This window comes from Salvelinus alpinus, chromosome 11, assembly GCF_045679555.1.
Source record: "Salvelinus alpinus chromosome 11, SLU_Salpinus.1, whole genome shotgun sequence".
NCBI lineage: Eukaryota > Metazoa > Chordata > Actinopteri > Salmoniformes > Salmonidae > Salvelinus > Salvelinus alpinus.
The window spans coordinates 5,691,254-5,715,493 of record NC_092096.1 but is presented as its reverse complement, the minus strand read 5'-3'; the positions used below and the strand labels follow the sequence as shown (position 1 = coordinate 5,715,493).

The window sequence follows — 24,240 nt, the reverse complement described above, 5'->3', positions numbered from 1 at the left end:
ACTTTGGGACCCATCTAGCGGAAAGCACTCAGCTCTTCATCCAGGACAAATGTAATCCCAGTAAACGTCTTATGTTCTGGGGTCTTTCTGACCTAAATGACCGTATGTTTGTTGAGTTGAACATAAACCATTGAAGAGAGTTGTGTTGTTCCCTGGATCTAATCCCCACGTCCAACTGCACAGTCACTCACAGTCTAACGTCCATATTAATTCATTTTATTTGGCAATTCAAAGAAATACACATCTTTGTTCATCAAAATAGTTGCAATAAAACTGTTTATAAAATCTGTACTCTGCCTTAAAGTTGTTCCAGTCCATGTAGCTGAACAAACAGGCAATATGAGGAGAAACATAGTCAGGTTTTTAAAGCACATACAACAGATTACATTCTGGCAGGTTTTAAGGCATTTTGCTTCTACAGTGATGAAACGATACAGTGATTACATTAATGTTACACAGCCTGAAACGTCAGCACAGCTCCACACATTCACAAGAGACTGAGTTTCCATCCAGGGTAGAGCATGGCTGACTGACTGGCTGGCTGGCTGGTTGGCTGGCTGGCTGACTGGCTGGCTGACTGACTGACTGACTGCTGGCTGGCTGGCTGCCAGCCTAAAACTGACAACTAACCCTAATCCTAATGGCAGTACAAACATAGTGAGCATTTAACATCTATTGAGGACAGACACACAGATAAGTTAAGACACGGAATGGCAGAGTCTGGGTCTACATGATGTCACGAGACCTCCTGATGGCACAGCACAGCAGCATGCTGAAGATCATCCCAAAGATCTGGACAGAAGAGAAAGACATCATTAGAGGACAAGAGGAAGGAGAGGAGAGAGGAAGGAGAGGAGAGGAGAAGGGAGGAGAGAGAGGAGAGGAGAGAAAGGCACTACATATCATTAGAGGACAAGAGGAAGGAGAGGACAGAGGAGTGGAGGAGAGAGAGAGGAGAGGTGTGAAGGAGAGAGAGACAGGAGAGGAGAGATAAAGGAGAGAGGAGAGAGTTGATTGGCTGCTCTCACCATGAGGACTCCAATTCCGATGCCCACTCCTCCAATGATATGGAGTTTAGAGTTGAACACCTCGTCAATGGCCGCTGGACAACTCTGACAGGACAACACACTGAGATTACACACTACTACAACTCTGACAGGACAACACACTGAGATTACACACTACTACAACTCTGACAGGACAACACACTGAGGTTACACACTACTACAACTCTGACAGGACAACACACTGAGGTTACACACTACTACAACTCTGACAGGACAACACACTGAGGTTACACACTACTACAACTCTGACAGGACAACACACTGAGGTTACACACTACTACAACTCTGACAGGACAACACACTGAGATTACACACTACTACAACTCTGACAGGACAACACACTGAGGTTACACACTACTACAACTCTGACAGGACAACACACTGAGGTTACACACTACTACAACTCTGACAGGACAACACACTGAGGTTACACACTACTACAACTCTGACAGGACAACACACTGAGGTTACACACTACTACAACTCTGACAGGACAACACACTGAGGTTACACACTACTACAACTCTGACAGGACAACACACTGAGTTTACACACTACTATAACTCTGACAGGACAACACACTGAGATTACACACTACTACAACTCTTTTACCCTCCAATATACACTTCTACCCTATAATATACACCTCTACCCTATAATATACACTGCTACCCTCCAATATACACTTCTACCCTATACACTTCTACCCTATAATATACACCTCTACCCTATAATATACACTGCTACCCTCCAATATACACCTCTACCCTCCAATATACACCTCTACCCTATAATATACACTTCTACCCTATAATATACACCTCTACCCTATAATATACACTGCTACCCTCCAATATACACCTCTACCCTATAATATACACCGCTACCCTATAATATACACTTCTACCCTATAATATACACCTCTACCCTATAATATACACTGCTACCCTCCAATATACACTTCTACCCTATAATATACACCTCTACCCTATAATATACACTGCTACCCTCCAATATACACCTCTACCCTATAATATACACTGCTACCCTCCAATATACACCTCTACCCTATAATATACACTTCTACCCTATAATATACACCTCTACCCTATAATATACACCGCTACCCTATAATATACACTTCTACCCTATAATATACACCTCTACCCTATAATATACACTGCTACCCTCCAATATACACTTCTACCCTATAATATACACCTCTACCCTATAATATACACTGCTACCCTCCAATATACACCTCTACCCTATAATATACACTGCTACCCTCCAATATACACCTCTACCCTATAATATACACTTCTACCCTATAATATACACCTCTACCCTCCAATATATACCTCTACCCTATAATATACACCTCTACCCTATAATATACACTGCTACCCTCCAATATACACCTCTACCCACCAATATACACCTCTACCCTATAATATACACCTCTACCCTCCAATATACACCTCTACCCTATAAGATACACTTCTACCCTATGATATACACCTCTACCCTCCAATATACACCTCTACCCTCCAATATACACCTCTACCCTATAATATACACTGCTACCCTCCAATATACACCTCTACCCTATAATATACACGTATACCCTATAATATACACCTCTACCCTTCAATATACACCTCTACCCTCCTATATACACCTCTACCCTCCAATATACACCTCTACCCTATAATATACACTGCTACCCTCCAATATACACCTCTACCCTCCAATATACACCTCTACCCTATAATATACACTTCTACCCTATAATATACACCTCTACCCTATAATATACACTTCTACCCTCCAATATACACCTCTACCCTCCAATATACACCTCTACCCTATAATATACACTTCTACCCTATAATATACACCTCTACCCTATAATATACACCTCTACCCTATAATATACACCTCTACCCTCCAATATACACCTCTACCCTCCAATATACACCTCTACCCTATAATATACACTTCTACCCTCCAATATACACCTCTACCCTCCAATATACACCTCTACCCTATAATATACACTTCTACCCTATAATATACACCTCTACCCTATAATATACACCTCTACCCTCCAATATACACCTCTACCCTATAATAATCACTACTACCCTCCAATATACACCGCTACCCTATAATATACACTTCTACCCTATAATATACACTTCTACCCTCCAATATACACCTCTACCCTATAATATACACCTCTACCCTATAATAATCACTACTACCCTCCAATATACACCGCTACCCTATAATATACACTGCTACCCTATAATATACACTTCTACCCTATAATATACACTTCTACCCTATAATATAATAGCTTGTCACTCAAATAGTTGTTGCTGTAGGGGTTATGTTTGTTACCGTGGTAATCAGAGCCTCCAGTCCTTCCTTCTTTGGGCAGGTCTCCCTGGCGCTGTCAATCATCGTGCCTGTCAGGCCGCAGCAGTTCAGCTGCCCCAGGGAAACACAGACAACACAACTTTAGTTCCACTATACACTAGACAGACAGAAAGACAGACAGACAGAGAGTTGTGTGTGTGAGTACAGACAGACAGACAGACAGACAGACAGACAGACAGACAGACAGACAGACAGACAGACAGACAGACAGACAGAGTTAGAGTTGTGTGTACAGACAGACAGACAGACAGACAGACAGACAGACAGACAGACAGACAGACAGACAGACAGACAGAGTTGTGTGTGTGAGTACTCACTCCAAAGTGTATGAGGCGTAATGTCTCCTTCAGGGCCTCCTGCTTGGTGTTCATGTAGTTATTGTAAGTCTGCTTGTAGAACTCTGTGATGTCATCCACCACCTAGACAGAGACAGATGGGGGAGAGACAGATAGGGGAGGGGAGAGAGACCAGGGGGAGGGGAGAGAGACAGACAAGGGGAGGGGAGAGAGACAGACATGGAGAGAGAAGAGAGACAGAGAGGGGGGGGGGGGGGGGGACAGACGGGGCGGGAGAGAGACAGAAAAGGGGAGAGAAGAGAGACAGAGAGGGGGCGTGGAGAGGAGAGAGACAGGGGGAGGGGAGAGACAGAGAGAGAAGGGGGAGACAGACAGGTGGAGAGAAGAGAGAGAGGGGAGGGGGAGACAGACAGGGGGCATGGAGAGAGACAGGGAGGGGAGACAGACAGGGGGAGGGGAGGGGAGACAGACAGGGGGGAGAGAAGAGACATGAGAATGTAGAAATGCTCAGGTTTTGTATTGAGCTGAAATAGAATGTCTGATGGTCCACACAGTCACCACAACACACAGTACAACAGCCTCTGAGTGTGTTACCGTATCTTTATTGGAGAAGCCCCAGATCCCTGCTGCTACCTCCACTCCAAAGATCAACAACAGGAAGAAGAAGAACTGGAGAGAGGGAGAACGAGAGAGGGTGTGAGGCCTTTCTCTTTCAATGAAACGTGTGTGATTGTATTGTATGATCACCATCACTGATCCTCACCAGTCCGAGCATGCAGGGGGATTCCTTAATGGCTCCACAGCAGCCCAGGAACCCCACGACCATCATCAACGCCCCCGCAGCGATCAGAATATACACACCTGTGGACCACACACACCATACACACCACACACACACACACACACACACACACACACACATACACACACACACCATACACCATACACACACACACCACACACACACACCATACACACACACCATATACACCACACACCATATACACACACACACACACACACACACACACACACACACACACACACACCATATACACCACACACCATATACACACACACACACACAGTGAATAACGGCTTTAACCGTTACAAATGATGAAGGCTGATGTTGAAGGTTTTTCTCTAGTCTCACTCTGTCACAAACCACAAGCTAATGCAAATGGATGCAGGGATGGACACACACACACACACACACACACACACACACACACACACACACACACACACACACACACACACACACACTTGTTTGGTGCAGACAGATCCAGCTAGAGGAAGTGATGTCTTGGTCAACAGATCATGGTGATGTCACAACAACAACTCCTCCCACTAACGGATTCTGAGACAGTAATGATGATGTCATTCCTCTGTAACCCTCTAACCCTAACCCCAGTAATTAACATGGATGTCATTCCTCTGTAACCCTGGTGATATAGCAGCCCTCTGTAACCCTGGTGATATAGCAGCCCTCTGTAACCCTGGTGATATAGCATTGCTCTGTAACCCTGGTGATATAGCAGCCCTCTGTAACCCTGGTGATAGAGCAGCCCTCTGTAACCCTGGTGATAGAGCAGCCCTCTGTAACCCTGGTGATAGAGCAGCCCTCTGTAACCCTGGTGATAGAGCAACCCTCTGTAACCCTGGTGATAGAGCAGCCCTCTGTAACCCTGGTGATATAGCAGCCCTCTGTAACCCTGGTGACATAGCTGCCCTCTGTAACCCTGGTGACATAGCTGCCCTCTGTAACCCTGGTGACATAGCTGCCCTCTGTAACCCTGGTGACATAGCTGCCCTCTGTAACCCTGGTGACATAGCTGCCCTCTGTAACCCTGGTGACATAGCTGCCCTCTGTAACCCTGGTGACATAGCTGCCCTCTGTAACCCTGGTGATATAGCAGCCCTCTGTAACCCTGGTGACATAGCTGCCCTCTGTAACCCTGGTGACATAGCTGCCCTCTGTAACCCTGGTGACATAGCTGCCCTCTGTAACCCTGGTGACATAGCTGCCCTCTGTAACCCTGGTGACATAGCTGCCCTCTGTAACCCTGGTGACATAGCTGCCCTCTGTAACCCTGGTGACATAGCTGCCCTCTGTAACCCTGGTGATATAGCAGCCCTCTGTAACCGTGGTGACATAGCTGCCCTCTGTAACCCTGGTGACATAGCTGCCCTCTGTAACCCTGGTGGTATAGCATCCCTCTGTAACCCTGGTGACATAGCTGCCCTCTGTAACCCTGGTGACATAGCTGCCCTCTGTAACCCTGGTGGTATAGCTGCCCTCTGTAACCCTGGTGACATAGCTGCCCTCTGTAACCCTGGTGACATAGCTGCCCTCTGTAACCCTGGTGACATAGCTGCCCTCTGTAACCCTGGTGACATAGCTGCCCTCTGTAACCCTGGTGATATAGCAGCCCTCTGTAACCCTGGTGACATAGCTGCCCTCTGTAACCCTGGTGGTATAGCATCCCTCTGTAACCCTGGTGACATAGCTGCCCTCTGTAACCCTGGTGATATAGCTGCCCTCTGTAACCCTGGTGACATAGCTGCCCTCTGTAACCCTGGTGACATAGCTGCCCTCTGTAACCCTGGTGATATAGCAGCCCTCTGTAACCCTGGTGACATAGCTGCCCTCTGTAACCCTGGTGACATAGCTGCCCTCTGTAACCCTGGTGACATAGCTGCCCTCTGTAACCCTGGTGACATAGCTGCCCTCTGTAACCCTGGTGACATAGCTGCCCTCTGTAACCCTGGTGACATAGCTGCCCTCTGTAACCCTGGTGACATAGCTGCCCTCTGTAACCCTGGTGATATAGCAGCCCTCTGTAACCGTGGTGACATAGCTGCCCTCTGTAACCCTGGTGACATAGCTGCCCTCTGTAACCCTGGTGGTATAGCATCCCTCTGTAACCCTGGTGACATAGCTGCCCTCTGTAACCCTGGTGACATAGCTGCCCTCTGTAACCCTGGTGGTATAGCTGCCCTCTGTAACCCTGGTGACATAGCTGCCCTCTGTAACCCTGGTGACATAGCTGCCCTCTGTAACCCTGGTGACATAGCTGCCCTCTGTAACCCTGGTGACATAGCTGCCCTCTGTAACCCTGGTGATATAGCAGCCCTCTGTAACCCTGGTGACATAGCTGCCCTCTGTAACCCTGGTGGTATAGCATCCCTCTGTAACCCTGGTGACATAGCTGCCCTCTGTAACCCTGGTGATATAGCTGCCCTCTGTAACCCTGGTGACATAGCAGCCCTCTGTAACCCTGGTGACATGATGATACACCCTCCAACCCTGTTAGGTCTCAGCCACTGGACAGCAGTTAATAAAAGAAAGAAAGAATGAAGGAAAGAAAGAAAGTACATCTTTCTGTGACAGTTATTCAGGGAAAAGGGAAACAAAAGGACAGAAACAATGCTGTCCCTGACCCTATTACCCTGTCCCTGACCCCTTACTCTGTCCCTGACCCCTGTCCCTGACTCTGTCCCTGACCCCTTACTCTGTCCCTGACCCCTGTCCCTGACTCTGTCCCTGACCCCTTACTCTGTCCCTGACCCCTGTCCCTGACTCTGTCCCTGACCCCTGACTCTGTCCCTGACCCCTGTCCCTGACTATGTCCCTGACCCCTGACTCTGTCCCTGACCCCTGTCCCTGACTCTGTCCCTGACCCCTTACTCTGTCCCTGACTCTGTCCCTGACCCCTTACTCTGTCCCTGACTCTGTCCCTGACCCCTTACTCTGTCCCTGACTCTGTCCCTGACCCCTGTCCTTGACCCTGACCCCTGTCCTTGACCCTGACCCCTGTCCTTGTCCCTGACCCTGTTACCTGATCCCTGTCTCAGACCCCCTTGCCTGACCCCTTTCCCTGATCCTGTGTAGAGAGTTAAGTGTGTGTGTGTTAGAAACCTATTTTTGGACCTTAGAGTTTCTAACAGACATGATGATACCACTAGCTGAGTGGAGATATTTTAGGCCGTAGGGGTTAGGGTGTAGGGGTTAGGGTGTAGGGGTTAGGGTGTAGGGGTTAGGGGTGTAGGGGTTAGGGGTGTAGGGGTTAGGGTATAGGGTATAGGGGTTAGGGGTGTAGGGTATAGGGGTTAGGGTGTAGGGGTTAGGGTGTAGGGGTTAGGGGTTAGAGTGTAGGGGTTAGGGTGTAGGGGTTAGGCCGTAGGGGTTAGGGTGTAGGGGTTAGGGTGTAGGGGTTAGGGTGTAGGGGTACGAGTGTAGGGGTTATAGTTATGGGTGAGAAGCAGGATTTAAGGTATAGGGGTTAGGGTGTAGGGGTTAGGGTGTAGGGGTTAGGGTGTAGGGGTTGGGGTGTAGGGGTAAGAGTGTAGGGGTTAGGGTGTAGGGGTTAGGGTGTAGGGGTTAGAGTAGGACGTAGGGGTTAGGCCGTAGGGGTTAGGCCGTAGGGGTTAGGGTGTAGGGGTTAGGGTGTAGGGGTTAGGGTGTAGGGGTTAGGGTGTAGGGGTTAGGGTGTAGGGGTTAGGGTGTAGGGGTTATAGTTATGGGTGAGAAGCAGGATTTAAGGTATAGGGGTTAGGGTGTAGGGGTTAGGGTGTAGGGGTTAGGGTGTAGGGGTTAGAGTGTAGGGGTTAGGGTGTAGGGGTTAGGGTGTAGGGGTTAGGGTGTAGGGGTTAGGGTGTAGGGGTTAGGGTGTAGGGGTTAGGGTGTAGGGGTTAGAGTGTAGGGGTTAGGGTATAGGGGTTAGGGTGTACGGGTTAGGGTGTAGGGGTTAGGGTGTAGGGGTTAGAGTGTAGGGGTTAGGGTATAGGGGTTAGAGTGTAGGGGTTAGGGTATAGGGGTTAGGGTGTAGGGGTTAGGGTGTAGGGGTTAGGGTATAGGGGTTAGGGTATAGGGGTTAGGGTATAGGGGTTAGGGTGTAGGGGTTAGGGTGTAGGGGTTAGAGTGTAGGGGTTAGGGTGTTGGGGTTAGGGTATAGGGGTTAGGGTATAGGGGTTAGGGTATAGGGGTTAGGGTGTAGGGGTTAGGGTGTAGGGGTTAGGGTGTAGGGGTTAGAGTGTAGGGGTTAGGGTGTACGGGTTAGGGTGTAGGGGTTAGGGTATAGGGGTTAGGGTATAGGGGTTAGGGTGTAGGGGTTAGGGTGTAGGGGTTAGGGTGTAGGGGTTAGGGTATAGGGGTTAGGGTATAGGGGTTAGGGTGTAGGGGTTAGGGTATAGGGGTTAGGGTGTAGGGGTTAGGGTGTAGGGGTTAGGGTGTAGGGGTTAGGGTGTAGGGGTTAGGGTGTAGGGGTTAGGGTGTAGGGGTTAGGGTGTACGGGTTAGGGTGTAGGGGTTAGGGTGTACGGGTTAGGGTATAGGGGTTAGGGTGTAGGGGTTAGGGTGTAGGGGTTAGGGTGTAGGGGTTAGGGTGTACGGGTTAGGGTGTAGGGGTTAGGGTGTACGGGTTAGGGTGTAGGGGTTAGGGTGTAGGGGTTAGGGTGTAGGGGTTAGGGTGTAGGGGTAAGGGTGTAGGGGTTAGGGTATAGGGGTTAGGGTGTAGGGGTTAGGGTATAGGGGTTAGGGTATAGGGGTTAGGGCTGAGAGCTCAGTCTTACCGGTGAAGAAGACAGAAGGAGAGTCCTCTCCACTGAACAGTCCCTCAGTCCGAGAGTCAAAACGCAGCCACAGCCCTACGGCCAACACTCCTGTTCCTGCCAACTGACCACGACCACGACCACGACCACACACACACACACACACACACACACACACACACACACACACACACACACACACACACACACGTTAGAAACAGTGTAAAGAACAGTTGAGATTCTGGAAATGATACCCAGCAGGCACTTATCCTCGACTCCCCCCCACACTGGTTTCAGTCTGCTACATCCATTATAATATAATAGTAATATAATAATATAATAGTAATATAATAATATAATAGTAATATAATAATAGTATTATAATAATAGTAATATAATAATATAACAGTAATATAATAATATAATAGTAATATAATAATATAATAATATAATAGTAATATAATAATGTTATAGTAATATGATAATGCAATAGTAATATGATAATATAATGATATCATAATATTAGTAGGGATTGATTGAAGCTCAATGTTAAATTCATATCTACACCAATGCGACACCAATGTCGATGAAAATGTGCAAATCAACTTGATTGGAGGTATACAACACTTTCCCTGACTCTCCTCATGAGCCGTCCGGCCATAAAGGAGAACCACATACTGGATATTTGAAGAGGGTTGTCAGCAATTTGAATTTTACCTTTATTTTAACTAGGCAAGTCAGTTAAGAACAAATTCTTATTTTCGGCCTAGGAGTTTTCAGAGTATTTTTCTGCGCCTACCTAGCTCAAATTCTAGACGTCGGATTAAAACAAGACAATAGGGTCCATAAAAAGACCACTGTGCTTAAAAAATGTCGGATTGACAAAGTTTTTAGGTGCAGCTGCTTTTATTAAATGCATAATTTATCCCTCTCACGTGCACATTTCTGTCCATTAAGAACCAACGATGTGCTGCCTTTTTGTTAGCATTTTGGTATGTTTTCTAGATTCAGAACATAAAACAACATTTATAAAGCAAACATTATCCCGTAGGTCTAACACGGCCAATTCATGAATAGTTTAGGCAGAACAGAATCAAATGCTTGAATAGTTGAAGCATATGTTGCAGAACAGTGGTAATATTTGTTCAGAATATTGACAAAGAAATTGATCTAAGGATTGGACTCTTTTTCAATATTCGCCTAAAATGACATACCCAAATCTAACTGCCTGTAGCTCAGGGGTATGCATATTCCTGATACCATTTGAAAGAAAAAAACAACTTCTTTTTTTTGTACCATCATCTTTGAAATGCAAGAGAAAGGAATGGAATAATTTATTATTACAGCCCAGGTGCAGTTTAGATTTTGGCCACTAGATGGCAGCAGTGCAAGTGCAAAGTTTTAGACTGATCCAATGAACAATTGCATTTCTGTTCAAAATGTTTTATCAAGACTGCCCAAATGTGCCTAATTGGTTTATGAATAACTTTTCAAGTTCATAACTGTGCACTCTCCTCAAACAATAGCATGGTATTATTTTACTGTAATAGCTACTGTAAATTGGACAGTGCAGTTAGATTAACAAGAATTTAAGCTATCTGCCAATATCAGATATATCTATGTCCTGGGAAATGTTCTTGTTACTTACAACCTCATGCTAATCGCATTAGCCTACGTTAGCTCAACCGTCCCGTGGGGGACCCATCGATCCTAAAGAAGGGGGTCTGTGAAGCCACTGATGGAATTAATAACACGTTCTCAAAACAGAAATATTTCTACCTCTTAAAATAAAAGTTAAATACAAACTGTCTGTTTGTGAACATTTGTAAAATGATTCATTTGAAAATCCCCAATAAAAACAACCATTGTATCAGATCTTGCGTCAAACCTGACGACGTTGACCAAATCCCTGGACACATTTTTGAGAGAAATAATAGTCACAGAGGGCAAGAAACTACATACAATAATGTTCAGTAATATTCATAATTGACAGTTTTTAGAATTTTAAACACTATTTCGGAAAGTAATACTTTTTTTTTTTTATTATTTTTTTTTTTTATCCCCTTTTTCGTGGTATCCAATCGCTAGTAATTACTATCTTGTCTCATCGCTACAACTCCCGTACGGGCTCGGGAGAGACGAAGGTCGAAAGTCATGCGTCCTCCGAAGCACAACCCAACCAAGCCGCACTGCTTCTTAACACAGCGCGCCTCCAACCCGGAAGCCAGCCGCACCAATGTGTCAGAGGAATCACCGTGCACCCGCCCCCCTCGGTTAGCGCGCACTGCGCCCGGCCCGCCACAGGAGTCGCTGGAGCGCGATGAGACAAGGATATCCCTACCGGCCAAACCCTCCCTAACCCGGACGACGCTAAGCCAATTGTGCGTCGCCCCACGGACCTCCCGGTCGCGGCCGGCTGCGACAGAGCCTGGGCGCGAACCCAGACTCTGGTGGCGCAGCATAGCACTGCGATGCAGTGCTCTAGACCACTGCGCCACCCGGGAGGCCCGGAAAGTAATACTTTTATTAACTATATAATAATATAGTTAATAAAATAATATAATAATACAGTTAATTTAATAAAATAGTAATACACTGATATAATAATATAATAATATAGTAATATAATAATATAGTTAATAAAATAATATAATAATACAGTAATATAGTAATATAATAATACAGTAATATAGTAATATAATAATACAGTAATATAATAATACAGTAATATAATAATACAGTAATATAGTGTGAGCAGAATTATTTGGGTAACATAGATAATTAAGATGTCTTATCTGCATAATATGCTGATGTGATATACTGGTCTTAGGGGCCAAACTGAACGATAATTTATAGCGAATGCTATCTGGCTACGGGATACTCCTTTCTCATTTAAAAAGTCTCACCTTGTGACCCTTTCCAAACATCTGTGGTTTATTATGTCGACCAGGTGGTGGATCTTTGCTATACAAGATCTCAGTAGCCTTTGTGTTGTGGCTCTCAACGAATCATCTGTGGTTTATTATGTCGACCAGGTGGTGGATCTTTGCTATACAAGATCTCAGTAGCCTTTGTGTTGTGGCTCTCAACGAATCATCTGTGGTTTATTATGTCGACCAGGTGGTGGATCTTTGCTATACAAGATCTCAGTAGCCTTTGTGTTGTGGCTCTCAACGAATCATCTGAGGTTGATTCGTCGACCAGCCAATCACAAAGCTCTCACTAATAAAGATTCAGTTTAAGTATAACTCTGACTTGTGTGGTAAGTTTGTCTCTCCTCATTTGATAATACAGAAATTAACCACCACATTTGGCGACGGGGATGTTAATCTTCCCTCGGTGACCGCTCCTGACGACCTGGTAAATGGTGCACAAGGGATCCCTCAAACTTGGGATCTCAGGGAGACCACACTTCGGGAACGGAGAAGATGGACCAACCAGCGAGCCGAGTGGATACCACAACCGGAACATAGTTTTTTTTTAAAGAAAGAGGTGAACGAACCACACTTGAAGTTGAGTTTTTAACTATAGCCTCTGTTACGTGGGCTCTGAGTGTGTTCCTGTGTGAGGGCGACGCCTTGGAGGCGTAAGCAGGGCCGAGTCAGAGGAGAGTAATCTGAGAGTTTGTGGACTCAAAGATACTCTGCCACTGGTCGGTTGCGGGCGATTTAGAGCCGTCCTGACACTGAATTGATCACAGTGAGGATTGGTGCGGTCTGTGGGGGCGAGGGGCCAGGGTGACTGTGGATTCTGTGTGAAACACAGTACTTGGTGAAGCCCTATTGGAAGAAGGACCTCGTTCTGAAAAAAGTGTCTAAGTGACCCCCAGAAGTAGTGAAATCCAATTATTTTAAATGTGCTAGCCAGGTATGCCCTGGGTTAACCTGTGTTTTGTTTTAGGACCATTAGGTAATATTTTGATAATGTTATGGGTTTCTCTGTACATATAGACAGGGTTTGAAATCCTGTGTAGGTAATCTTTGTAGGAGCGTTCTGTGTGGGCGCGGTAGGTTGACTAGTGTGGGCGCGGTAGGTTGACTAGTGTGGGCGCGGTAGGGGTGGGCGCGGTAGGGGTGGGCGCGGTAGGTTGACTCAGAAAGAGACTGCACTATGAAGAAAGAGGAGGGAGGCTTTCAGAAAGAGACTTGAGACCTGTTTCAGGCTACACAGACTGAGCCATTAGCAACGGTGGTACAGCACTGCAAGCATGCTGAGAGACAACAAAGTACTCAGAAGGAAGAAAAGGTTAAGGAAGAAAAAGTGAAGACAAGGAGTATTGATGTGATGAGGATGTGATGAGGAGACAGGGACAGGAGGAGGAGTATTGATGTGATGAGGAGACAGGGACAGGAGGAGGAGTATTGACATGATGAGGAGACAGGGACAGGAGGAGGTGTATTGACAGGATGAGGAGACAGGGACAGGAGGAGGTGTATTGACGTGATGAGGAGACAGGGACAGGAGGAGGTGTATTGACAGGATGAGGAGACAGGGACAGGAGGAGGTGTATTGACGTGATGAGGAGACAGGGACAGGAGGAGGAGTATTGACATGTTGTGAAGACAGGGACAGGAGGAGGTGTATTGACATGTTGAGGAGACAGGGACAGGAGGAGGAGTATTGACAGGATGAGGAGACAGGGACAGGAGGAGGTGTATTGATGTGATGAGGAGACAGGGACAGGAGGAGGAGTATTGACGTGATGAGGAGACAGGCACAGGAGGAGGAGTATTGATGTGATGAGGAGACAGGGACAGGAGGAGGAGTATTGACGTGATGAGGAGACAGGGACAGGAGGAGGTGTATTGACAGGATGAGGAGACAGGGACAGGAGGAGGTGTATTGACAGGATGAGGAGACAGGGACAGGAGGAGGTGTATTGACAGGATGAGGAGACAGGGACAGGAGGAGGTGTATTGACAGGATGAGGAGACAGTGACAGGTGTATTGACATGATGAGGAGACAGGGACAGGAGGAGGTGTATTGACGTGATGAGGAGACAGGGACAGGAGGAGGTGTACTGACATGATGAGGAGACAGGGACAGGAGGAGGTGTATTGACGTGATGAGGAGACAGGGACAGGAGGAGGTGTACTGACATGATGAGGAGACAGGGACAGGAGGAGGTCTATTGACATGATGAGGAGACAGGGACAGGAGGAGGTGTATTGACGTGATGAGGAGACAGTAACAGGAGGAGGTGTATTGACAGGATGAGGAGACAGTTAAAATCCTCAGAGCAACAAGAGCATTTGTTTTTAAAGTGTCACACCCTTTCCGAGAGGCTTGCGTCGATGGTGAGTCACTAATATTTCCTGTTGATACTGGGGCTGCTATGTCTGTGATTAACTGCAAGGCTATGACAAAACCTCCCATGTCTGGTGAAATAGTCAAAGCTGTAGGGGCTTCAGGCCTCCCATTCAGGGAGCAGGTAACACCTCCCATGTCTGGTGAGACAGTCAAAGCTGTAGGGGCTTCAGGCCTCCCATTCAGGGAGCAGGTAACTTTGCCTCTGCCTGTCTCCTTTTGTGAGGAGAAGTGTCAACATCAACTACTCTGACCACTGTCCTGTCAATCTGATGGGCAGGGACCTCCTGTGTAAACTGGGCATCAACACAACATGTGGCCGAACCGGTTTAACTGTCATTCATGAGGAAGAGGAGGAAGGGGGGGAAGCAATGTATGTTAATGTCTGAGTTTTGTGACTGGTATTATGGGATGTTGATAACGAGGTGCCCATCTAGAGTATCCACTCAGTAGGGAGGCAATAGCAGGTATTACTCCTGTTCATGCATCCCTGTTAGCTAATGGTGCTTTAACTCCCTGTCCAGAATCACCCTGTAACACCCCTATCTTGCCTGTTAGAAAACCTTCAGGTGATTGGAGATTGGTCCAGGACTTAAGGCCTGTGAACGATGCAGTTTTTGCCCCGGTGGTTCCTAATGGTACTACTCTGTTGGGGGCGGTACCACCCACAGCAGAGTGGTTCTCTGTGATTGATTTGACTAATGCATTTTTCAGTATTCCTGTGGCACCAGAATCTCAGTTCTGGTTTGCCTTCACGTTTCTCCGTAAGAGATTTACGTGGACTGTGACTCCAATGGGTTACGTGGAATCCACCGCTATTTTTTCCGGCAGCTTTAGCGCAAAATCTGGAGGGTTTTATACCCCCTGAGGGCAGCACTCTGATTCAGTATGTGGATGATTTGTTGTTGTGCTCCAGCTCAATGGAAACCTGTGAAACTGATACTCGGGCTCTGTTGATATTTCTGGCTGAGAATGGCCACAAAGTTTCAAAGAAGAAGTTACAGTTGGTTTCACAGACAGTATCTGGGCCATGACATCACTCCCAATGGCAGGCAGCTGGGTAAAGAGAGGATACAGGCTATTCTCTCCGTCCCACAGCCGGTTACTAAACAACACATGATGTCATTGACTGGTATGGCAGGGTATTGTAGGGCGTGGTTACCTGACTATGCTGAGGTGGTGCAGTCACTTGTTGACCTTATTTATGGCCACAAAATGGCTACGAATGACCGAATGAAGTGGACACCAGAGGGACTGACTGCTCTGACTGGAACAACTCATGACGACTTCTCCCTGTTTGGGACTCCCTGACCATTCTAAACCTTTTAACCTCTTTGTTTGTGAGAAAAGTGGTTTTATGTCGTCTGTTTTAACACAGGATCATAGAGGAAAGCAGCGGTTGGGTATTATTCCAAACAGCTGGACAGTGTGGCCAGAGGTCTGGTTTGTTGTTTGAGAGCTGTGGCTGCTGCTACTGCAGCTGTGATGGCTTCTGCAGACATTGTTGCCATGTGTGAACTCACTGTTCTGCCCGCGGCTATGGAACCCTGACCTGTCCACCGGAGGTGCTACCTGTCCCAGACCTGCTGTTTTCAACTCTCTAGAGACAGAAGGAGCGGTAGAGATACTCTTAATGATCGGCTATGAAAAGCCAACTGACATTTACTCCTGAGGTGCTGAGGTGCTGCACCCTCGACAACTACTGTGATTATTATTATTTGACCATGCTGGTCATTTATGAACATTTGAACATCTTGGCCATGTTCTGTTATAATCTCCACCCGGCACAGCCAGAAGAGGACTGGCCACCCCTCATAGCCTGGTTCCTCTCTAGGTTTCTTCCTAGGCCTTTCTAGGAAGTTTTTCCTAGCCACCGTGCTTCTACACCTGCATTGCTTGCTGTTTGGGGTTTTAGGCTGGGTTTCTGTACAGCACTTTGAGATATCAGCTGATGTAAGAAGGGCTATATAAATACATTTGATTTGATTTGATTGTACACGTGCCTCATGCTCTTATTTCACAGGCAAAGACAGCCCATCTAACACCAGCTGGACTGCTGCATTATCAGAATGACAGTCCATCTAACACCAGCTCCACTGCTACATTATCAGAATGACAGTCCATCTAACACCAGCTCCACTGCTCCATTATCAGAATGACAGTCCATCTAACACCAGCTCCACTGCTGCATTATCAGAATGACAGTCCATCTAACACCAGCTCCACTGCTGCATTATCAGAATGACAGCCCATCTAACACCAGCTCCACTGCTCCATTATCAGAATGACAGTCCATCCAACACCAGCTCCACTGCTGCATTATCAGAATGACAGTCCATCTAACACCAGCTCCACTGTTGCATTATCAGAATGACAGTCCATCTAACACCAGCTCCACTGCTCCATTATCAGAATGACAGCCCATCTAACACCAGCTCCACTGTTGCATTATCAGAATGACAGTCCATCTAACACCAGCTCCACTGCTCCATTATCAGAATGACAGCCCATCTAACACCAGCTCCACTGCTCCATTATCATAATGGCAGGCCATCTAACACCAGCTCCACTGCTCCATTATCAGAATGACAGTCCATCTAACACCAGCTCCACTGCTCCATTATCAGAATGACAGTCCATCTAACACCAGCTCCACTCCTCCATTATCAGAATGACAGACCATCTAACACCAGCTCCACTCCTCCATTATCAGAATGACAGTCCATCTAACACCAGCTCCACTGCTCCATTATCAGAATGACAGTCCATCTAACACCAGCTCCACTGCTCCATTATCAGAATGACAGTCCATCTAACACCAGCTCCACTGCTCCATTATCAGAATGACAGTCCATCTAACACCAGCTCCACTGCTCCATTATCAGAATGACAGTCCATCTAACACCAGCTCCACTGCTCCATTATCAGAATGACAGTCCATCTAACACCAGCTCCACTGCTCCATTATCAGAATGACAGTCCATCTAACACCAGCTCCACTGCTCCATTATCAGAATGACAGTCCACCTAACACCAGCTCCACTGCTCCATTATCAGAATGACAGTCCATCTAACACCAGCTCCACTGCTGCATTATCAGAATGACAGTCCATCTAACACCAGCTGGACTGCTGCATTATCAGAATGACAGTCCATCTAACACCAGCTCCACTGCTCCATTATCAGAATGACAGTCCATATAACACCAGCTGGACTGCTGCATTATCAGAATGACAGTCCATCTAACACCAGCTCCACTGCTCCATTATCAGAATGACAGTCCATATAACACCAGCTGGACTGCTGCATTATCAGAATGACAGTCCATCTAACACCAGCTCCACTGCTCCATTATCAGAATGACAGTCCATCTAACACCAGCTTCACTGCTGCATTATCAGAATGACAGTCCATCTAACACCAGCTCCACTGCTCCATTATCAGAATGACAGTCCATCTAACACCAGCTGGACTGCTGCATTATCAGAATGACAGTCCATCTAACACCAGCTGGACTGCTGCATTATCAGAATGACAGTCCATATAACACCAGCTGGACTGCTGCATTATCAGAATGACAGTCCATCTAACACCAGCTCCACTGCTGCATTATCAGAATGACAGTCCATCTAACACCAGCTCCACTGCTGCATTATCAGAATGACAGTCCATCCAACACCAGCTCCACTGCTACATTATCAGAATGTTCTTCTTCTTAATTACCCTCCCACCTTTCAGCCCAAGCAGCAGAACTCTTGCATTCACTAGAGCTTGAATATTATCTAAAGGCCAGTCTGAAGGCCAGTCTGAAGGCCAGTCTAAAGGCCAGTCTAAAGGCCAGTCTGAAGGCCAGTCTGAAGGCCAGTCTGAAGGCCAGTCTGAAGGCCAGTCTAAAGGCCAGTCTGAAGGCCAGTCTGAAGGCCAGTCTAAAGGCCAGTCTGAAGGCCAGTCTGAAGGCCAGTCTGAAGGCCAGTCTGAAGGCCAGTCTGAAGGCCAGTCTAAAGGCCAGTCTGCTACTATCTATACAGATAGCAGATAGGCCTTTGGTGAGGTACGCGCTGTTGGAAACAGCGCAGCTTCCTGACCTCCTCTGGTAAGACAATCTCTCATTCAAAACTTGTTGATAACTTGCTAAAGGCTATTTTGCTCCCTTCTGAAGTTGCTGTTTGTAAGTGCCTTGCTCATGCTAACTCTTCCGACCCTGTCGCCAAAGGTAATGCTATGGCTGACTTGGCAGCTAAGGCAGCAGCTGTCTCCGTGGAGGCCCCTGTGTTACAGATGGTTTTACTTCCTGATCATAACCTCTTCTCTCTCACTGATATCTCTGACTTGCAATCCTCTGTGGTTCCTGTTGAGTTGAGGAAGTGGAAACGACTATGTACATATGACCAGGTGCAGAAACTCTGTCTGGGCCCGGCTGGGCTACCAGTCTCACCACATGTTTCCCCTACTTAGCTAAGTTGTCACATGGTAGGGGTCATGTGTCAAAGGGGGGAGTTGTTGATGTTGTAAATACATTTTGGTTTGCACCTGGGTTTTCTGTGTTTGCTGAACAATTCTGTGCAGAATGTGTGATTTGTATGACTAACAACATGGGAAGAGGGATTCCCATGCCACTGCCGGCTCATCCAAAATATTGTCTGGTGATAGTGGATGCCTTCTCCAAGTGGGTAGAGGCTTTCCCATGTCCACATTCCACTGCTGTAGCAGTAGCCAAGAACCTCCTCAGGGAGATCATCCCAAGGTGAGGGTTACCATCTAAAGTAACCAGCGACAATGGCTCCCACTTTGTAAACCTGGTGATACAGAACTTGTCTGAGAGTCTGCAGATAGACCTCAGGACCCATTGTAGCTTTAGGCCGCAATCCGGCGGTTTAGCTGAACGCGCTAGTCGGACCCTAAAATCTAAGATGGTGAAGCTTATGGCAGAGAGGTCTTTCCTGGGTCACTGTGATGCCCCTGGCTCTGATGTACATGCGAGGGCGGCCCCACAGAACCACTGGATTGGCTCCTCATGAGGTTCTGACAGGTAGACCAATGAGGATGATCAATTCCCCCTTCCCACAGAACAAGCTGACACTGATGGGCTGTGACGATGACATGGTAAGTTATTGTACTGCTCTAAACAATGTTCTGAAGGCTATTTTCCCCAGAGTGAAAGCGGCTCTGCTCCAGCCTCTGGTGGGGATCCTGCACAAACTGCAACCAGGTGACTGGCTGGTGGTGAAAGACATGAGACCAAAGCATTGGAACCAGCAGAGGTGGACTGGACCATACCAGGTGATGCTGATTACCCCCACTGCTGTTGGCGTAGCTGAGAGGTCTACTTGGATCCACGCCAGCCACTGCAGGAAGGTGCCATACTGCCCACCAGACCCTGAGGACGGAGGGACGCCGGAAGTCATCGACTAGATGGCCGTGGGAGGATCAGGCCCAGACTCTACGCATCATGTTTCTTGCTCTTGTCTTGAGCCTTCTCATTACAGTTGCAATATGGACAGTGACTCAAGGACAACCGGTCCTGGAAGAAGGACAAAATGGTATTGACTCGACTGATGAACGTTCAGTCCCATGGCGGGACTTAAATAACAGCCAGTCCAGCTCCAGCCAACGGCAGGCTCAGGACACGAGTCCAGTAAACAATAACCGCTCCAGTACCGGAGGAAGCAGAAGGTCCATACATCCACTGGATCAGCATCACAGTAGGAACCACGAGGGAAACACTTGGTGGTCACTGCTTAACTATACAGTAAAGAACTGATGTTAGGAAATACCTCCTGTTATGTATGGAGCTTGTTTCCCCATTCAGCGATCTCCCCATTCAGCCATCTCCCCATTCAGCCATCTCCCCATTCAGCCGTCTCCCCATTCAGCGGTCTCCCCATTCAGCGATCTCCCCATTCAGCGATCTCCCCATTCAGCGATCTCCCCATTCAGCCATCCCCCCATTCAGCCATCTCCCCATTCAGCCATCTCCCCATTCAGCCATCTCCCCATTCAGCGATCTCCCCATTCAGCCATCTCCCCATTCAGCCATCTCCCCATTCAGCGATCCCCCCATTCAGCCATCTCCCCATTCAGCCATCTCCCCATTCAGCCATCTCCCCATTCAGCGACCTCCCCATTCAGCCATCTCTCCATTCAGCCATTTCCCCATTCAGCCATCTCCCCATTCAGCCATCTCCCCATTCAGCGATCTCCCCATTCAGCCATCTCCCCATTCAGCCATCTCCCCATTCAGCCATCTCCCCATTCAGCCATCTCCCCATTCAGCCATCTCCCCTTCCAGCCATCTCCCCATTCAGCCATCTCCCCATTCAGCCATCTCCCCATTCAGCCATCTCCCCATTCTTACAGTATTCAGTAGAGGTCAGCATTAAAGACACTCTATGTGCACTAGAAGTGCTCTTGTCCAATGAGAACACAGGGGCTCAACCATCACTAGGTAGAACACTGAGGGAGAAATGCATTAATGGTCATTTGTCATCAACAAAAGATTTACGAGGAGGATTTGATTGTTCACATTGGTGCAGTAGAATCATCTTAGAACCTAGATCCCGTGTACCAGAACCTATTCGAGTCCAACCCCGGCGAACCCCATTCAGAACCTGTCATTGTCACAACCCAAGCAATATTTTTTTTTTACCTTTATTTAACCAGGCAAGTCAGTTAAGAACAAATTCTTATTTTCAATGACGGCCTAGGAACAGTGGGTTAACTGCCTGTTCAGGGGCAGAACGACAGATTTGTACCTTGTCAGCTCGGGGATTTGAACTTGCAACCTTTCGGTTACTAGTCCAACGCTCTAACCACTAGGCTACCCTGCCGCCCCAGAATCCTATCTGGGAATGTCAACATGTGTTAATTATAGTGTTTTCCCAGTAGGATGTAGCTGGAAGAAGGGAACGTGTTAATTATAGTGTTTTCCCAGTAGGATGTAGCTGGAAGAAGGGAACATGCAGCTCTGGAAACCCCATTAGACTGGGGGAGGGCCACACCATTATTGATACAGAAACCCCATTAGACTGGGGGAGGGCCACACCATTATTGATGCAGAAACCCCATTAGACTGGGGGTGGGCCACACCATTATTGTTACAGAAACCCCATTAGACTGGGGGAGGGCCACACCATTATTGATGCAGAAACCCCATTAGACTGGGGGTGGGCCACACCATTATTGATACAGAAACCCCATTAGACTGGGGGAGGGCCACACCATTATTGATGTGGAAACCCCATTAGACTGGGGGTGGGCCACACCATTATTGATACAGAAACCCCATTAGACTGGGGGAGGGCCACACCATTATTGATACAGAAACCCCATTAGACTGGGGGTGGGCCACACCATTATTGATGTGGAAACCCCATTAGACTGGGGGTGGGCCACACCATTATTGATGTGGAAACCCCATTAGACTGGGGGTGGGCCACACCATTATTGATGTGGAAACCCCATTAGACTGGGGGTGGGCCACACCATTATTGATGCGGAAACCCCATTAGACTGGGGGTGGGCCACACCATTATTGATGTGGAAACCCCATTAGACTGGGGGTGGGCCACACCATTATTGATGTGGAAACCCCATTAGACTGGGGGTGGGCCACACCATTATTGATGTGGAAACCCCATTAGACTGGGGGTGGTCCACACCATTATTGATGCGGAAACCCCATTAGACTGGGGGTGGGCCACACCATTATTGATGCGGAAACTGACGATCGTTCTCCTCGTCAATTTGGCTCGGCAACATTTACTGATCGTTATTGGATCTGTGGTGATAAAGCCTGTCTCTACCTACCAACATATTGGACAGGGTGCTGTATTTTCGGTAAACTAAACATCTCCCTTGTGGTAATGCATAAAACCAATTCCTCCATTACAAGCAGGTTAAGACCAATTAAGAGGGGCGTCTCGCAATCCAATTATGTCCCCAGTGACTCGCGACGATCCTGGAAATTGGAAAAGTTCTGGCGCGGTTTATTCTCGTGGTACGGGGCATCGGAGAATGCACAAGAGTTGGATCGGCTAGGATATCATTTGGAATCTCTGGTAAATTTGAACCACTTCAGGGTTTTCAGTATTATTGGGCTGCTAATCTGAACATTGTGTCTTTCTGGAGGGAAAGTTTACCTGCGATGAGACAGAAGGATATGCCTTCATGGCTTTTGATTGAGCCTCCTGTCAACGTTCCTCACTCCCTGCACTTGTTAATAGTCCAGCATATGTGAAAAAAGCCACTGAGGACTCTACCCCAGTCATTTGTCATACTTTTAGGATCTGGAAACAGATGAGGTATTTTCTGAACACACCCACTGTATACACTGACAGCCCGATTAGCCTGAATCATGCTTTCCACCCTGCATTGGATGATGTGGTGTTTTCACAGTGGAGGGAGAAGGGGCTCACATTGGTAATTTATACATAGATGGTCAGTTAGCTTCATTTCAACTATTACAGGGTAAGTTTAACATGCAAACAACACATTTTCAGATTCCTCCAAATCAGGAATTTCTTAAAGGACACATGTCCCACAGAATGGCATTAAGCCAAAGTATCCTACATTAGATAGCCTGATCCTTGTGCATCCCCTTTCAAAAGGGTCGGTCACTAGACTGTATGATGTGCTACAGGCCCACATAGAGGTATCCACAGACACTATTAAAAGGGCTTGGGAGCAGGAACTTGGTTCAGAAATCTCAGATGAGGACTGGGTGGACGCTCTCAGATGAGGACTGGGTAGAAGCTCCCAGATGAGGACCGGGTAGAAGCTCCCAGATGAGGACTGGGTAGAAGCTCCCAGATGAGGACTGGGTAGAAGCTCTCAGATGAGGACTGGGTAGAAGCTCTCAGATGATGACTGGGTAGAAGCTCTCAGATGAGGACTGGGTAGAAGCTCTCAGATGAGGACTGGGTAGAAGCTCTCAGATGAGGACCGGGTAGAAGCTCTCAGATGAGGACTGGGTAGAAGCTCTCAGATGAGGACTGGGTAGAAGCTCTCAGATGAGGACTGGGTAGAAGCTCTCAGATGAGGACTGGGTAGAAGCTCTCAGATGAGGACTGGGTAGAAGCTCCCAGATGAGGACTGGGTAGAAGCTCCCAGATGAGGACTGGGTGGAAGCTCTCAGATGAGGACTGGGTAGAAGCTCTCAGATGAGGACTGGGTAGAAGCTCTCAGATGAGGACTGGGTAGAAGCTCTCAGATGAGGACTGGGTAGAAGCTCTCAGATGAGGACTGGGTAGAAGCTCCCAGATGAGGACTGGGTAGAAGCTCTCAGATGAGGACTGGGTAGAAGCTCTCAGATGAGGACTGGGTAGAAGCTCTCAGATGAGGACTGGGTAGAAGCTCTCAGATGAGGACTGGGTAGAAGCTCTCAGATGAGGACTGGGTAGAAGCTCTCAGATGAGGACTGGGTAGAAGCTCCCAGATGAGGGACTGGGTAGAAGCTCTCAGATGAGGACTGGGTAGAAGCTCTCAGATGAGGACCGTGTAGAAGCTCTCAGATGAGGACTGGGTAGAAGCTCTCAGATGAGGACTGGGTAGAAACTCTCAGATGAGGACTGGGT

At 47.4% G+C, this 24,240-nt stretch overlaps 1 protein-coding gene across 3 annotated transcripts in view; it reads right to left on the bottom strand.

Moving 5' to 3' along the window:
* Positions 1 to 200: 200 nt before the first annotated feature.
* The window catches only part of cd9b (CD9 molecule b), a 46,240-nt gene continuing 22,200 nt past the window's right edge, over positions 201 to 24,240 (bottom strand). For all 3 annotated transcript variants that reach the window (XM_071331599.1, XM_071331600.1, XM_071331601.1), the window contains exons 2-8: positions 9,382 to 9,484; positions 4,572 to 4,669; positions 4,403 to 4,477; positions 3,830 to 3,931; positions 3,474 to 3,563; positions 1,029 to 1,112; positions 201 to 792 (exon numbers count right to left, since the gene is read on the bottom strand). In XM_071331599.1, coding sequence (XP_071187700.1) covers positions 727 to 792; positions 1,029 to 1,112; positions 3,474 to 3,563; positions 3,830 to 3,931; positions 4,403 to 4,477; positions 4,572 to 4,669; positions 9,382 to 9,484 — 618 coding nt within the window. In that variant the 3' untranslated portion in view covers positions 201 to 726. The remainder of the gene's footprint in view (positions 793 to 1,028; positions 1,113 to 3,473; positions 3,564 to 3,829; positions 3,932 to 4,402; positions 4,478 to 4,571; positions 4,670 to 9,381; positions 9,485 to 24,240) is intronic.